Source organism: Malaclemys terrapin, chromosome 1, assembly GCF_027887155.1.
Source record: "Malaclemys terrapin pileata isolate rMalTer1 chromosome 1, rMalTer1.hap1, whole genome shotgun sequence".
Classification (NCBI taxonomy): domain Eukaryota; kingdom Metazoa; phylum Chordata; order Testudines; family Emydidae; genus Malaclemys; species Malaclemys terrapin.
In genome coordinates this window covers 122,776,351-122,794,268 of record NC_071505.1, presented here as the reverse complement: position 1 = coordinate 122,794,268, position 17,918 = coordinate 122,776,351, and the positions used below count along the sequence as shown (strand labels likewise).

Genomic DNA, 17,918 nt, shown 5'->3' with positions numbered 1-17,918 from the left:
GCTATACTATAAATCCCTTGGATATTTTTCCATTTTTGTCTTCCCATCTTTCCACCATAGCAGTCCACCCACTATTCCTTCTCCTGTAAACTTGATCTACATTCCAGGGCAGGAGTGGGCAAACTACGGCCCGCAGGCCACATCCGGCCCGTGGGACCGTCCTGCTTGGCCCCTGAGCTCCTGGCCTGGGAGGTTTGCCCCCGGCCCCTCCTCTGCTGTCTCCCCTCCCCCGCAGCCTCAGCTCGCTCGCTCTGCCACCGGAGCAATTCCCTGGGCAGCGGGGCTGTGAGCTCCTGGGGCAACGCAGCTGCAGAGCCCGGCCTGACCCGGTGCTCTGTGCTGCGTGGTGGCAGCAGCAGCGGCATGGCCCGGCTCCAGCACCGCCAGCCACCGGCGCTTAAGGTAGCGCGGTAAGGGGGCCCGGAGCAGAGGGGGTTGGATAGAGGGCTGGGAGTTCGGGGTGGTGGTCAGGGGGCTGGGGTGTGGATAGGGGTCGGAGGGGGGAATAGGGGGTTGAATGGGGCAGGAGACCTGGGGGGGGCCGTCAGGAATGAAAGGAGGGGTTGGATGGGGCTGCAAGGGTCCCAGCGGGGAGGGAGGGTTAGATAGGAGATGTGGGCCAGGCCACGACCTCCTCCCCTAACTGGCCCTCCATACAGTTTCCGAAACCCGATGCAGCCCTCAGGCCAAAAAGTTTGCCCGCCCCTGTTCTAGGGTAACCTGCTGTAGCAAGTCTGGTTCCTGACTAGTTTTGCTTCACAGGTGCTTAGCTGGTTTTCCCCAGTTCTCCTGCTAGAAGGAATAATAGAAATAATTACCTTGAAGCAACACTGGTTTGTGAGGTGCAAAGAAAAACTCATTACTTAGGCCTGGTCTACACTATGAGTTTAATTCGAATTTAGCAGCATTAAATCGAATTAACCCTGTACCCATCCACACAACGAAGCCATTTATTTCAAAATAAAGGGCTCTTAAAATCTATTTCTGTACTCCTCCCCAATGAGCGGAGTAGTGCCGAAATCGATATTGCCATTTCGAATTAGGGTTAGTGTGGCCGCAATTCGTTGGTATTGACCTCCGGGAGCTATCCCACAGTGCACCATTGTGACTGCTCTGGACAGCAATCTGAACTCGGATGCACTGGCCAGGTAGACAGGAAAAGTCCCGCCGAACATTTCAATTTTATTTCCTGTTTGCCTAGCGTGGAGAGCACAGGTGACCACAGAGAGCTCATCAGCACAGGTAACCATGCAGGCCGATAATCGAAAAAGAGCACCAGCATGGACTGTACGGGAGGTACTGGATCTGATCGCTATATGGGGAGAGGATTCAGTGCTTGCAGAACTTTGTTCAAAAAGACGAAATGCCAAAACTTTTGAAAAAATCTCCAAGGGCATGATGGAGAGAGGCCACAACAGGGACTCAGATCAGTGCCGCATGAAAGTCAAGGAGCTCAGAGAAGCCTATCAAAAAACAAAGGAGGCAAACGGTCGCTCTGGGTCAGAGCGGCGGACATGCCGCTTCTACGCCGAGCTGCATGCAGTTCTAGGGGGGGCCGCCACCACTACCCCACCTCTGACCGTGGATTCCAAGGCGGGGGTAATCTCATCAGCTACACCTGAGGATTCTGCGGACAGGGAAGAGGAGGAGGACAAGCTTGCGGAGAGCACCCAGCACTCCGTTCTCCCCAACATCCAGGATCTTTTTCTCAGCCTGATTGAAGTACCCTCCCAACCCAGTATCCGAGACCATGACCCCATGGAAGGGACCTCAGGTGAGTTTACCTTTTAAAATATAAAACATGGTTTAAAAGCAAGCGTTTTTAATGATTACTTTGCCCTGAGGACTTGGGATGAATTCGTGGCCAGTACAGCTACTGGAAAAGTCTGTTAACGTGTCTGGGGATGGAGCGGAAATCCTCCAGGGACATCTCCATGAAGCTCTCCTGGAGGTACTCCAAAAGCCTTTCCACAAGGTTTCTTGGCAGTGCAGCCTTATTCCATCCTCCATGGTAGGACACTTGACTACGCCATGCTAGTAGCAAGTAATCTGGTATCATTGCATGACAAAGCCTGGCAGTGTATCGTCCCGGTGTTTGCTGGCATTCAAGCAACATCCGTTCTTTATCTCGCTGTGTAATCCTCAGGAGAGTGATGTCGCTCATGTAACCTGGTTGAAATATGGGAATTTAATTAAGGGAACAGAGGTGGCCGTTCCTACTGGGCTGTTTGCCTGTGGCTGAAAAGAAATCCTTCCCTGCAGTTAGCCAAGCGCGGGGGAGAGGGGGGGTGGAATTGGCCCTGAGCTTTTCGCGTTTGGCTAGCAGGGATCTTCCCTGATACCAGCCATGCGGTGGGAGAGGGATAAAGTGATCATCCAGAGAATTGGATGGGGGGGTGGGTTAGTTTGTTTTCTGCTGCTGAAGGTTAACAGGAAAACTGCAGCACTCAACAGGCTTTACTTGGTATGTGGGAAAGGAGGGCGCAGAAGCCGAAAGACAATGGCTTACCATGGCCGCATGCAAGCCAAATTCTGTTGCCCGGACCTGCGTCTGTGATCTCTAGCAGCAAAACCACAGGCACTCTATATCAAGAGGCAAAATGCGACCTTGCACAGAAATCACATGTACTATGTAATGTGAATAGTGTTTTTTTTTTTACCGTGAAAGAGTATAAGCATTGTTCTGTAAAATGTATCTCTTTAAAAAATTCTCTCCTTTTTCCCCTCCCTCCAGCAGCTGCAAATTTTTCAAGCTTCCCTCCTCCGTCCCGAAGGCTATCTCAGATAAGGCGTTGGAAAAAGAGGACGCGAGACGAGATGTTCGCGGAAATCATGGAATCCACCCGCAGTGAAAGAGGTCATCTGAATGAGTGGAAGGACACGGTTTCAAAGTATAGGAAAGATGCCAGTGAACGTGAGGACAGGAAGGACCAACGTGAGGAGAGGAGAGGTGCTCGAGATGAGAGGTGGCAGCAGGAAGATCAGAGGAGGCAGGATGCAACACTAGGGCTGCTGTGTGAGCAAACAGATGTGCTCCAGCGTCTGGTGGAGCTTCAGGAACAGCAGCAGGATCACAGACTGGCACTACAGCCCCTGTATAACCCCCTCTCCCCTCCCCATGTTCCATAGCCTCCTCACCCAGATGTGTAAGAACGCGGGGGGGGAGGCTCCGTGCACCCTCCCATTCCACCCCAGTGGACAGCCCAAGCAAAAGGCTGTCATTTTTTTAACCTTTTTTTAGTGGCCTTTTCCTTCCTGCCGATCCTCCTCCCAAACCCCACCCGGGTTCTCTCCCTCTTTTTATAATCAATTAATAAAGAATAAATGATTTTTAAATGACAGTGACTTATTTCCTTTGAAAGCAAGCTGTGATCAAAGGGGGGAGGGTGGTTTACTTACAGGGAATGAGTCAATCAAGGGGGCGGGTTTTCAACAAACAGAACTTTCACACCGTAGCCTGGCCAGTCATGAAACTGGTTTTCAAAGCTTCTCTGATGCGCAGCGCTTCCTGGTGTGCTCTTCTAATCGCCCTGGTGTCTGGCTGTGTGTAATCAGCGGCCAGGCGATTTGCCTCAGCCTCCCACCCCACCATAAAGGTCTCCCCCTTACTTTCACAGAGATTGTGGAGCACACAGCAAGCAGCAAGAACAATGGGGATATTGATTTGGCTGAGGTCTGACCAAGTGTGTAACGATCGCCAGCGACTTTTTAAACATCCAAATGCACAGTCTACCACCATTCTGCGCTTGCTCAGCCTGTAGTTGAACAGCTCCTGACTCCTGTCCAGGCAGCCTGTGTATGGCTTCATGAGCCATGGCATTAAGGGGTAGACTGGGTCCCCAAGGATAACTATTGGCATTTCAACATCCCCAACGGTTATTTTCTGGTCTGGGAAGTAAGTCCCTTGCTGCAGCCATTTAAACAGAGTAGTGTTCCTGAAGACGCGAGCATCATGAACCCTTCCCGGCCATCCCACGTTGATGTTGGTGAAACGTCCCTTGTGATCCACCAGTGCTTGCCGCACCATTGAAAAGTACCCCTTGCGGTACCGCTGGTGCTCCGGTGCCAAGATAGGGATATGGGTTCCATCTATCACCCCACCACAGTTAGGGAATCCCATGGCAGTAAAGCCATCCACTGTGACCTGCACATTTCCCAGAGTCACTACCTTTGGTAGCAGCAGCTCAGTGATTGCTTTGGCTACTTGCATCACAGCAGCCCCCACAGTAGATTTGCCCATTCCAAATTGATTCCCGACTGACCGGTAGCTATCTGGCATTGCAAGCTTCCACAGGGCTATCGCCACTCGCTTCTCAACTGTGAGGGCTGCTCTCATCTTGGTATTCTGGCGCTTCAGGGCAGGGGAAAGCAAGTCACAAAGTTCCATGAAAGTGCCCTTACGCATGCGAAAGTTTCGCAGCCACTGGGAATCATCCCACACCTGCAACGCTATGCAGTCCCACCAATCTGTGCTTGTTTCCCGGGCCCAGAATCGGCATTCCACAGATAGAACCCGCCCCATTAACAACATGATCTCCAAAGCACCGGGACCTGCGGTTTGAGAGAATTCTGTGTCCATGTCCTCATCACTCTTGTCGCTGCGCTGCCATCGCCACCTCCTCCTCGCCTCGTTTTTCTGGTCCTGGTTCAGTATAAACTGCACGAGAATGCGCGAGGGTTTACAATGTTCATGACTGCTGCCTTGAGCTGAGCGGGCTCCATGCTTGCCGTGGCATGGCGTCTGCAGTGTTCACCCAGGGGAAAAAAGGCGCGAAACGGTTGTCTGCCGTTGCTTTCATGGAGGGAGGGGTGAGGCTGTACCCAGAACTACCTGCGACAATGTTTTTTGCCCCATCAGGCACTGGGATCTCAACCCAGAATTCCAATGGGCGCGGGAGACTGCGGGAACTATGGGATAACTACCCACAGTACAACGCTCTGGAAATCGACGCTAGCCCTGGTACATGGACGCACACCACCGAATTAATGTGCTTAGTGTGGCCGCATACATTCGACTTTATACAGTCTGTTTCCAAAATTCGAATTCTGTAAATTCAGATTAATCCAGTAGTGTAGACATACGCTTAAAGTGAATTCACTCAGGTAGGAAACTGTTGGTGCTTAGAATTAGTGAGATTTTGGGGGGCTTGGTATTGTTCCCAGACTTGACATGTTAAACCAATAATTCTTCTGTTTTTTCCACATACATTTTTTTTCCTCAATCAGATTAGCTTTGTGCAAGTAATTCTAATGCCTTCTTAAACAATGTGGAGAGAACTAATGATCTACCTGATCCTGTCTGGTCACAGTGTGTATCTAACTGGCTTACAGAAGTAGCAGCTTTTGTACTAAGTCTCTGTCAGATTTGAAATCTCTTATGTTTTCCTTTTTAAAAGTATATGTTGGCCTTGGAAACTATAAAAGCAGATATATTTGAGACATTTCATGGTTGTGCAACCATGTACAAGTTCACATCAGCTAGGATCTCAGAGAAGACTTATCTCGTAACCTATGTAATTAGTCTAGACTCTAGATCATGATCCTGCAACTGTGATAGGAAGGATTGAAAACAAACCCCAGAGAATCTCTGACCATAGTAATAGAGCTAAGTGTGTGGAAATTAACTAGCAGCACTGCATGAAATCATTCTGAATGTCCAAGGTGCATTTCATCAAGTTAGCCTACAATGTAAAATGCATTTTTCTTAATATAACTTGTAAAAAGAAGCCAAGCTGAAAACTTTCTTACCACTTGAGAGCTGACTGTAAAGGCAGACTTGGTCTTGGACTGAATCAGGGCCCCTAATATGCATCAACACAATCAAGAGCCTAGGGAACAAATTGCATTGATTGGTCTTGTATCCTATACCCAGACAGGTTATGGCTAGGTTCATGCCAGATTTAAATCTGTTGGCTTTAGTGGAGTTAAACCACAAGTGAATTTGGCTTTGTATTTTCAGCTTCTAAAAAGAGTTTTTGTGACATGGGTAAACAAAGGGACAGAACTACTAATGACTGTGGAACAAAAACTTCCTGTCTATGGCCATGTCCACACTACAAACTTTGGTCAACGCAAATTACATTAACTGATGTGGCTGTAAGCCGAAGTATCGCTGTTGTGTGCACACACGTGGCTCCTTGCGTCGGCGTTGTGCATACTCATCAGGAGTGCTTGCGTCAATGCACAGTGCAGTGCACGATGGGTAGGTAGCCCAATATCCAGCCTGCCATTTTACGATGCATTGTCTTTTGGAAAGTTTTGGCAATGCATGGTGGGACAAACGAGTAGCGCAGTGGTGACAGGGAGCCAGGGGTCAACTTCTAAGCATGCAAGTGACACCATCCCGTACTGTCATTTATATTCCATAACTTTTGCACTTTTACAAAAAAAAAAAAAATACAATGAATGAATGTATGCAGCCCTCCTCGTTGGCCGCCATCTCTGATAGAAACATGGAGCCTGCATGACTCTGCACTATTCTCATAAGCGTTTCAAGCACAGGATGCACAATCCTACTGTATTTGCTGAGCCAAAAAGAACCAAATCAGCGTGGAACACAGCAAGAACCAATTCAAGATGTTTGGTGGTGTTCATGGAGCAGCTGCAGATGGTGGAGTGCCACTGCTGGGCCCAAGAAACGAGCACTGACTGGAGGGATCACATCGTACTGCAGGCTTGGGATGACAAGCAGTAGCTGCAGAACTTTCAGATGTGCCAGGCCACATTCCTGGAGCTGTGTGCCAAGCTCACCGGAGCCTTTCAGTGCAGGGACACCAGAATGAGAGACGCACTGACCGTGGAGAAGTGAGTGGCGATCGCACTGTGGGAACTTGCAATGCCAGATTGCTGCCTGTCAGTGGGAAATCATTTTGAAGTTGAAAAATCCACTGTGGAGGGCCGTTGTCATGGAGGTGTGCAGGGCCATTAATTGTCTCCCGCTGTCCACGCTTGTGACTCTCGCAATATGCAGGCCGGAGTGGATGGATTTGCAGCAGTGGGGTTCTGAACTGTGGTGGGGCAATAGATGGCATGCATATCTCTATTTTGGCCCCAGACTACCCTGCCATAAATTACATCAACAGAAGGGGCTACTCTTCTGTGGTTATGGAGGCATTGGTGGATTACTGGGGACATTTCACTGACATCAGTGTGGGCTGGTAAGGGAAGGTGCATGACGCTCGCCTCTTTAAGAACACAGGATTGTTCAGAAAGCTACAAGCAGGGACTATCTTTCCCAACCAGCAGATTACCACTGGTGATCATGGGGGACCCAGCCTCGTGAAGCCATACACTGGCCACCTCAACAGCACCAAGGAAAGATTCAGCTACCAGCTCAGCAGGTACAGAATGACAGTTGAATGCGCTTTTGGTAGATTGGAGGGATGCTGACGTTTATTTACTCACAAGATTAGATCTCCATGTGAAAAAACATTCCAATGGTTGTAGTCCCCTGTGGTGTCATGCATAATATCTGTGAGGCAAAGGCGGAAAAATTGCTGCCGGTGTGGAGGGCAGAGGTGAAGCAGGTGTCATCTGAGTTTGAACAGGTTGACGCAAGGGCTATTAGAAAAGCTCGACGCAGATCTATGTTGGCCAGGGAGACATTGAAAGAGTACTTGAACAGTGAACCACAGTAATGCATTGTGGCATACTGTGCTCAACCTGGCCTGGCTGCTTTGGGGCCTGTTAAGGGTTGTGTGGTGCTTGGTGTACATCTGGGAATATAACACTGTCCATGCACCTATTAATTTTGCGGTGTTTGATTATTACACTCACTGATTGTACGAGTTGTGTTACACTGTAACAAGTGTTCTTTCAGAACTGCTAGGCACTCTGCAGCATATGTTGTAAACTAATAAAGAAGTATTTTTATTTTTAAAAGAATAGAATTTTATTCTGTAACTGACATACCCAGGGTACAGTCTGGACTGTTGAACAACTGTGTCTCCTCAGCTCTCTAACCTGGGATGCCTCCTACACTGCTTTGCTGTGAGAGCTGCCACTTCTGGTCTGCCCACACACCGTCTCCAGCATGTAAGTTACTCCCAGTTATAGGGTGTGAGTGCTGTAGCTAGCCAGCCACCCTTGAATTACACTGGAGAGGGACACCAGCAAACTCCCAGTCCCAGACTTTCCCCAGAAATGTACATCTTGTACTGCCCAGATCTCTCCTGGACAATACAAGCTCATATTAAGTCCATTATTTTATTAATAGAAAACGAGATGCACAAATCCTGTTTTCCCCAAATGGAATTTCCCAAACACTTCAGTTCAAACACACTGGTTTAGATCAAACAAGTTTATTGTCTATAAAAGGATAGATTTTAAGTGAATACAAGTAATGAGGCATAAAAGTCAGAATTGGTTACAAGAAAAATTAAAACTCAACTAATGCCTAACTTAACAAACTAGAATAAATTCAAAGCCAAGTCTCTCACCCCACGTCTTTCGGCAGCCCTACTAGCTGAACTTCTTTCAATCAGGATCCCTCCCCCTGTGCAATGCTGCTTCCTTCGTTCTTCAGGTCTCATGGATGCTGTAGGTAGAGAGAAAGGGAGGAATGATTTGGGGCGTCTGGCCTCCCTTCTTATAGTTCTTTCCTTTGTTCAAGAAGCATTTCCGGCTGAGGTTCAGAAGATAAAAAGTCTATGTGGATGAGAACCCCAAGCTGTTTCTTTTTAATATGTAGATTTTTTTTCGACCCATGTCCCTATTCCTGCCAATGAATACCCACTTAAGCATGTGTTGGCCCATCTGACCTGCTGACACCTGGCTGAGGCATCTACTTGTCTTTTGTCTCTGAGGAATTGGTTTGGCCGCTCCCCAGACTCGGACTATGTCTTAGGAACACCATACAGTGGAATCTGATAACTTACAATGTTGCCCCACACATTTTAAGAGGACAGTATTGACCAGCGAGGTATGAGTTTTCAAATGATACCTCAAAGGCATACTTGTACAAAGATTATCATAATAGCATGCACAGGGTGAATACACGGCTACAGACCATCACAGTAATAAAACCTGTGCAAAGAAAAATCTGCAATTTAAAAGCAAATATATTAAAAACTTAATGGAACAGACTTTAATAAGGGGAAAGAACTTTCATGTCCATTTTATCTACACATACACTGACCTGTGAGAGCCATGGTTGCTGTATGTGAAGCTGTGATGTTCCTTAATGTTCCCCTGACAGGAGTGGTAGGGGTAGGGATACGACCCCTGATGCCATGTGGAATATTGAGGGAAGGTATAGGGAGGTGCCGTAATGGAGTTAATCATGGACTGCAAAGGGAGGCAAGCCCACGATTGTTGAACCTGTAGGTCCAGAAGAGTTTGCAGCATCTGTGCTTGCTGCTGTTGAAGCCCATTCGTGTCCTGGTGCATCTCCCTCTCCTTTTCCTGCTGGGACTCCTGGGCCTTTCTCCTGTCCGTGCTTTCCTTCTCCAGGCTATCTGGAGGTTAGGTTCATCCTCCAGGTCCTGTGCTCACAGTCTGATGCAGCACTATCTTGCAGGATCTCATTGAACATGTCATCCCGAAGCCTCTTCTTTCTCCTCCTTATCTGACTCAGGCATTCCACGGGTGTGGAGGGGAAAACCCTCAAGGCCGCGATGGCAGCAGCTGCAGATAAAATGTTGTTGTCAGTGGAATGCAATGGAAAGCAAAACTTAAGATTCAGAACTCCCTTCCTTGGCTCCTGTAAAGTTTTAAACAAGATGTACTCATTGACACGTCTGCTTCGGAGTGCTTGTGTATGGCACCATGCGCAGCTCCAGCCATGGTGGGTACAGCCCGCCAGGGGTGAGGGAAACGAGGAGGGAATTTCTCGGTTGCATGAAACTATGAGTATAGGGCAATAGCACGGAATAATGGCACCATTTTTCACAGGCAGGGGTGATTTTAGCTGATGTCTCTCTCCAGAGGGTAACAAAGGCACAAGAGAGTACAGCTGCTGCTGACGTGCCAAAGCCACCCGGGCCCATGTGCTGCTAGCCTCCGTACTGCAGTGGTGCCTGCTGAAGTTATCGCTGACTGAAGATATCACATATAGAAATGTCCTGCTGTGGAGGAAAAAATAAGGCCGCCCTCCCTAGAAACCTTCGGGGGAAGTTTGCAGTGTACTTCCATGAAAATTTCATTAAGATATCTCAGGAGGATTCAAGGGATATAAACAAACTGGTTCCCATGGTGCCGCCCCCCCTCCCCTTGTCTGTCTCTATGGGGAATGAAAAGCCGATAACTATGCTATGTCTCTTTGTTGTATCACTTCCTCTTCTGGTACGAGAAAATTAATGCAAGTCGATAGCTGTGTCCTGTTAAGTTGGGATTCCCATCACTGTAATGGGAAATAAATGTACACACTTATGCAGAGGAAGGAACCTCGGATTGGGCTCGCTCATGCTTGACTAAACTGCAGTGGAGTCTCAAACAGATCCTGGTTCATGACATAGCAGGACCACGCAATGACATCTTCCCCCATCCTCCTCCTTGTGCTCATTTTTCACACCAAGGGCCTGTGATATGGGCTTCTTGGAGGTATGCAGGGTGGTCTGTGGGATGATAGTGGGATCTCCACAAAATATGGCATACAGCGCTTTGTAGAAGTGGCTAGTTTGCAGCTCAGCGTCAGATTGACTGTTGGCCTCCCTGGCCTTCTGATATGCCTGGTGCAATTCCTTTGCTTTCACATGGCACTGCTGCTCATGCCTGTCATACCCTTTCTCCTGCATTCCCCTGTGCAATCTGCTCGTTGATGTCCATGTTTCTGTGGCTGGTCAGTAGCCGTTTGCACAGCCTCTTCTCCCCACAGACCCAGGGGAGAATATCCAATATCTCCTGTCTACTTCTCGCTGGCTGGCATGGTCAGCTGGGCAGTTGCACCCAACAGTGGAGAGCTGCTAGGTGTGCTCGCGAAGCTGGACAATCAGGGAAAAGGTGAGGGTCTTTAAAGGGGAGTGCAGCCTTCTGGTTTCCGTGACCCTTGGGCAGTGGAGTTCACAACTGTAACTGGAGCGGTCAGCACCTGGCATTGTGGGACAGCTGCTAGAGGGCTGTTAGGGTTGACCTAAGTAATGAAGTGTCTACCCTGAGGTCAGTGCAGTGCAAGTACATCGACCATGGCTCAAAGCTGCTCAGGGAAATGGTGTTACTGTGTCACTGTAATGGGGCTGTTACATCGGTGGGAGGCATGCACAACTATGTTGATGCAAAGCTGCTTACGTTGACCGAACTTTGTAGTGTAGACTAGGCCTATGTAAACTAAGGAATCTTTTTAATACCCCCGCGCGCCCCCACCCCTAAATGAGAGAGAATAAGTAGTCCTATAGACTGTCCACCTCTTCCTTTCCAAACGCAAAATGTTTGAGTCACAGGCCAAACTTGACTAGCCAGACCCTCTAAACATTGAGCTATGTATGTCCGGTAACTTCAGGATAGATTGTAGTACTCCCACTTCAACTGGATGCTTCTGGTTATATGGTGCTTTCATTCTCAGGTGTTTGATGCTGGTGAGTTTTTTGGAATAATGCAAGTAGAGGAAGTGGAGGAGGAGGAAGAAGATGATGATGAAGAAGAAATTGAAGACGAATTGAAAAAGAAACCAAATCCCGGAAACGAACTCTGTTACAAAGTTATTGTAACCAATGAGAATGGACTACAAGCAGCAAATCCCAATAGGTAGGTTCTAGTCTTAGAATTTATGCTAGATCTCCTTATTTGAATAACCTTAACTCCTGAAGTGATTGAGTATGTGTCACTTGTTCTGAAACTTGTTGGTTTAACTGCCTTTCCATAATGAATCTTTACTGGAAAATTGAATTGTCTCAGAAAGATGAACTGGCCACATCTTGTAAAATGAGCCTCACAAATGGTATTTGGTTTGTGTGATCCTGGGCACCCCTGTTATTCATACCTTACACACTACTCAGGGCCGGCTCCAGGCACCAGCTTAACAAGCAGATGCTTGGGGTGGCCAAGGGAGAGGGGTGGCACCAGCGGCAATTTGGGGGCAGCAGGTCCCTCACTTCCTCTAGGAGCTGCCGCCGATCACGGCTTTTTTATTTTTTTTTTTTCCAATTGCCGCTGCTGATCGCGATCGCGTCCTTTTTTTTTTTTTTTTTGCTTTGGGCAGCAGAAATGCTGGAGCCAGCCCTGACACTACTTCAATGATATCTGGACAATATATGCCTTGGGAGGTATCCTTTAAAAACTAATAACCCACTGGTCAATAACATCACTGTGAAATGTATGTGAGAATGCTATATGTAGAATTATGTATAGTCACGGATATTTTGGAGAAATCTAACATCTCGCACCAGGTGTGCCCAGATTCAGTGTGCTATTCCTTTGTATCAAAGATCGCAGGAAGAAATCATTGCATTGTAAAAATCATCAGTGGGGGGCGGGGGAGACAGCATGAAGTCTGCACCAGACAGCATGGTGCCCACACCCAGCAGGGACAAGCAACTTCATCTTGGGATACATTTCAAAGGTTTACTGGACTATACACAGAGGGGGAACAAATCCTTAAGTTATCCTTCACCCGAGAAAAGCCAGCACCTTGGACTGTGTGAGGATCCTGGCTAAGAGCTAGTCAGCTGTTGCTAGAAAAAGAAGATGGTGAGGAAACTATCTTGAACAAAGACCCTAACTTATTAATTTAGGTCTTGGCTATTAGAAAACTTATTTTTACTTGTTTTGTAACCCTTTCTGTCTTAACTCCTTATACTTGGTATCACTGAAACCTATGACTTCTTGTTTAATAAGCTTGTCTAACTTTTAATACAAACTAATTCAGTATTGTGATTGAAACAAGTGTTTTGTCAAACCCCAATTAAATTAATGAGCTGCAGTGTATTGACTCTTTAAAGGAGTAACAAACTTAATATCTTCTGGGAACGTACAGTGATGGGGCTGTGCATTGCAGCGAGACCTCTCTACGGAGCTCGGGGACTGGAATTCAGTGACTGTTACTGTTAACCTAGGAAAGGTAGAGTCTGGAGGAATTTTCTAGTGAGAGAGACTGGTGTGGCAGGGAGGCGACACACAGTTCACACTTGCTGAGGCAGAGCAGTAGCACTGTGGCCCAAAGCTCTATGTGTTCCCAACAGGATGTTACAGGTTGCAAGTATCACTGTTGTCTCTCTTTAGAACGCAGGAGGATGTGATCAGAAATCCGTATTTGCAAACTGGGGAGCAGAGATTATTGGATAGCTACTTGGTGGTCTCTATTCAGTTATGAATAGTAGATGGTTGTAACTGATTAATTACAGTTGCCTTATCAGCAGTTTCATCAGTAGAGCCCTGCAAATCTGCAGATATCCATTTTATATCTGTGGACCATTTTTGCAGACCATGGATCGAATATGGATACAAATTTTGTATCCGTGCAGGGCTCTAAATATAGGATCTCAATGGCTATATTTCCCCCATGCTGACTTACTCTGCAGAAGCAGCCTTCCTCTCCAACTGACCTGATACGACAATGAAGTCGGGAGAGGTTTCCTAAATCGCTTGGCTGCTTAAAACCCCGCAATAGGAGCATGGGGCGGGGTTTGCTGCCTGTCTTAATTGATCACCTCCCCTTTCTCTGTATGGGGAGGGGAAGAGGGAATGTGGGATCTCTAAGGGCTTGTCTACACTTTCAAGTTTTGTTGCCAAAAACTGGCTTTTGGCGACTAAACAGCGATAGCATACATACTGCAAGGTCACTTTTTTCGAAACCCCCCTTAGTTTTGGTGACAAACTTCCACTCCTGCGAGAGACTTTTGTCTTTTCCCCTCCCTTTTTTGTTGACAAACAGCCAGTGTAGACACCACAGGTGTGTGTGTGTGTGTGTTTGTTTTTTTTTAAATTGGCCTCCAGAAAGTATCCCACAACTCCCTTGCTGCCACTCTGGTCAGCAGTTTGAACTCCGCTGCCCTGCAGCCAACCCCCTTGAAAGCCCCTAGACTTCTAAATCTCATTTCCTGTTTGCTGGTTTCCCAAGTGAGCATGGCTGGCTATCGTCCCAAAAACACTCCTGGTTGGACCACCGCTGAGTTGTTGGATCTGATCATATATGGGGAGAGGAGTCTGTTCAGTCGCAGCTGTGAGTGACCCATAGGAATCGGGACACATACGGGCAAATTTCTCGAAGCTTGTGGGAAAAGGGCTCTGATCGGGACATGCAGCAGTGCAGAGCGAAGATAAAGGAGCTGAGGCAGGCATACCATAAGGCGTGGGAGGCGAATCATCACTCTGGTGGTGCACCCAAGACCTGTCGCTTCTATAAGGAGCTGAATGCTATCCTCGGTGGTGACCCCACCTCCGTTGCCAGTTGCCCTGTGGATACCTCACAGGCTGCTGAAAGGGGGGTAACCCTGAGGCTGAAATTGTGGATGAAGAAGTTGAGCTAGATGAGGCTGTGGTGCTCCTAGTGGGGCAGGCAGCCAGGAACTTTCCTCAACTCCAGAAGTGCTCAACAGGGAGCAGGAAGCAGATGAGACTCCAGGTAAGTTGCTGTGGCTTGTGTAGGGAATCGAAAAGTGGGAGGCAGGTAGTGTGTAGCTAATCTGCATGGCCAGCAGGGTGTCGATGGACATCGAAACCTGCAGGAAATCCTCCAGAGAGAGGCTCTGGAAAGTTTCCAAGAGGTACTTGTTAATCCTCTGCCGCAGATTCCAAGGGATTTCAACCTTGTTAGGTCCCCCATTGTAGGAAACTAGGGTGACCAGATAATAAGAAAAATATATCAGGACACGTGGGGGGGGCAGGGTGCCACGGAAGTGCAAAAAAAAACCAAAAAAAAACCAGGAGCGCCACCGAAGCCAAATGGCGTCCCAACCATACATCCGTTGGGACACGGGGCGAACAGCTGAATATCGGACAGTCCTGATTTTATCGGGACGTCTGGTCACCCTATAGGAAACTGTGCCGTGCCATTTAACAATCACTGGAGCTGGACTAAAGCGGCACATAGCTGAGCTGCAGATAGACCGGCGTGAAAGCCGCAAGCATTCAGCAGCTGAGCCCTGGTTTCCCTACTCACCCTCATCAGCGACATGTCAGCCAGCAGGTTGGCCACCTGTGAAAAATTGTGGGAGAATTTTATGAGTTCCCTGCAAAGCTCCCCTGCAAGCCGAGACCTTTTTGTCCATACTCACAACTGCTCTCCCCCCCCCCCCCCCATTCCCAAAACTCACACTGATTGGGGTGCCCTTGTTACTAAAATGTTTCAGTCGTTTGCTGGAATGTAACAATCCCTCTTCTGTTCAGCACATCACGCACCCCCACGGACCCAGCTGTGACAGATGAGAAAAAATCCTAGGCGCAGCAAAGAGGAGATGTTCCGGGGGGTTCTACAGCACGATGAGAGACAGACCAGGGCACGGAGAGAGTGTTGGGAAGCCGAAAGGCAGGACAGAAGAGAGAGTGCTGCATATGCTAGGCAATCAACAGAGCAGATGATAAAAGTTATGGAGGCTCAGACAGAGATGCTCAAGTCCTTGATACAGCTGCAGACTGAGCAGATCCGTGGTCGACCTCCACTGGAGCACTTGCAGATGCACAATTCTTTGCCAACGCCACCCCCTTCTATGCCCACACATTCCTTTTCACTCCACAGCACTCCTGAGTTTTCCTCATCGCTCCACCCCCTATCACAGCTCGCACAATGATAGCTGAAGCTACACACAGTTGTGAGGTTTTACCCTTTTTAACAATAAATAAAGGCTAGGGTATTTAATGGTACAGCGTTTTTATTCTGTGTTCTACAAAAGCGTATAGCAATCAATTCGCTCTCAGGAACAGGCTTCTAAAGCATTGTGTTGCACGGAGCTTGGGCCCCAAAATTGTACATAGATGCAACAGGGAAGCTGCTCCAAAGTGGACGTGTTACTGCCCCTCATTGTCAAAGTGGTTCCTTAAAGCCTCTCTGAGGTTAATAGCAGCCCTCTGGGCTCCTCTGACAGCCCTAGCATCTGGCTGTTCAAACTGTGCAGCCAAGGCTCTGCCTCAGTGCTCCACACCAGAGCTAACATTTCACCCTTTGATTCACACAGATTATGCAAAGTGCAGCACCCAGCTATGACCACGGGAATATTATCCTCGGTGAGGTCTAGCCTGCCATTGAGACCCCTCCAGTGAGCTTTCAAACAGCCAAAGGCACGTTCGACTACCATGCGGCACCTGCTCAGCCTGTTGTTAAAATGCTCCTTCCTGATGTCCAGGTGCCCTGTGTAAAGTTTCATGAGCCAGGGCTATAAGGGGTAAACTGGGTCTCACAGGATTACTATGGGCATTTCCACATCCCCCACTGTGAACTTGTGATCTGGAAAGAAAGTCCCCGCCTGCAGCTTTCGGTATATGCCACTGTTCCTAAAGATGCGTGCGTCATGCATCTTTCCAGACCAGCCTGCATTGATGTCCGAGAAATGCCCCCGGTGATCCACAAGCGCCTGCAACACCATGGAGAAGTATCCCTTCCTATTGATGTATTTAGAGGCAAGATGATCTGGCGCTGAAATCGGAATGTGTGTGCCATCAATGGCCCTGCCACAGTTAGGGAAACCCATCCACTATGTTATGCACATTTCCCAGCATCACAGTCCTATGCAGCCGGAGGTGATTTATTGCCCTGCACACTTGGTTCTGTTATACAAGGCGCTGGTGAGACCTCATTTGGAGTACTGTGTGCAGTTCTGGTCTCCCATGTTTAAAAAGGATGAAATCAAACTGGAACGGGTACAGAGAAGGGCCACTAGGATGATCCGAGGAATGGAAAATCTGTCGTATGAAAGGAGACTCGAGGAGCTCGGCTTGTTTACCTTAACCAAAAGAAGGCTGGAGGCGGGGGATATGATTGCTCTCTTTAAATATATCAGAGGGATAAATACCAGGGAAGGAGAGGAATTATTTCAGCTCAGTACTAATGTGGACACGAGAACGAATGGATATAAACTGGCCGTCAGGAAGTTTAGGCTTGAAATTAGACAAAGGTTTCTAACCATCAGAGGGGTGAAGTTTTGGAACAGCCTTCCAAGGGAAACGGTGGGGGCGAAAAGACCTCTCTGGCTTTAAGATTAAGCTTGATAAGTTTATGGAGGGGATGGTTTGATGGGATAAAGTGATTTTAGTCAATAGGTTAATAACGTGCCATCGCTGGTAATTAGTAACAATGGTCAATGATGGGATATTAAAAGTTACTACAGAGAACTTTTTCCAGAGGGTCTGGCTAGAGAATCTTGCCCGCATGCTCGGGGTTCAGCTGATCGCCATATTTGGGGTCGGGAAGGAATTTTCCTCCAGGGTAGATTGGCAGAGGCCCTGGAGGTTTTTCGCCTTCCTCCGCAGCATGGGGCAGGGGTCGCTTGCTGGAGGATTCTCAGTGATTTGAAGTCTTTAAATCATGATTTAGGGACTTCAACAGCAGAGTCAAGGGAGAGAATTCTTCCAGGATTGGGTGGGTCAGCTTTTGTGGCCCGCATCATGCGGGAGGTCAGACTAGATGATCATAATGGTCCCGTCTGACCTTAGAGTCTATGAGCCCCAAGAGTGGATTCTCTCGCTCCACATTGATTTGCAACTGAACAGTAGCAGTCCGGATTCACCAGCTCCCACACAGCGATTGCAACATGCTTCTCTACTGGAAGGGCAGCTCTCAATCTGGTGTCCTTGCGCCGCAGGTCAGGGGCCAGCTCAGCACAAAGCTCCATGAAGGTTGCTTTACGCATCCTAAAGTTCTGGACCCACTGATCATCATTCCACACCTGCATGACAACACGATCCCACCAAATCAGTGCTTATTTTCCTAGCCCAAAAGCAACCCTCTACCGTATGCAGCTGCTCTGTGAATGCGCAAAGCACTGATAAGTTGCTGCCGTCCATATCGCACTTGGGTGTCTGCGATTCATCCTCCGCTAACTTTGCGAGTAACT

At 48.1% G+C, this 17,918-nt stretch overlaps 2 protein-coding genes across 3 annotated transcripts in view; both read left to right on the top strand.

Annotated features, from left to right (window-relative positions):
- Positions 1–17,918, top strand: part of TTLL12 (tubulin tyrosine ligase like 12) — a 55,303-nt gene that overhangs the window by 9,694 nt on the left and 27,691 nt on the right. The window contains exon 2 of the mRNA XM_054037685.1: positions 11,498–11,679. Coding sequence (XP_053893660.1) covers positions 11,498–11,679 — 182 coding nt within the window. The remainder of the gene's footprint in view (positions 1–11,497; positions 11,680–17,918) is intronic.
- LOC128842044 (uncharacterized) lies at positions 1,211–3,270 on the top strand. Of its 2 annotated transcripts, none has more exons than XM_054037709.1 (2): positions 1,211–1,774; positions 2,738–3,270. In XM_054037709.1, the coding sequence occupies exons 1-2, from the start codon at positions 1,249–1,251 to the stop codon at positions 3,127–3,129; spliced, it is 918 nt and encodes a 305-aa protein (XP_053893684.1). In that variant the 5' UTR covers positions 1,211–1,248; the 3' UTR covers positions 3,130–3,270. The 2 variants fall into 2 exon arrangements, with proteins under 2 accessions (XP_053893684.1, XP_053893673.1); XM_054037698.1 differs by having other exon boundaries at positions 2,735–3,270.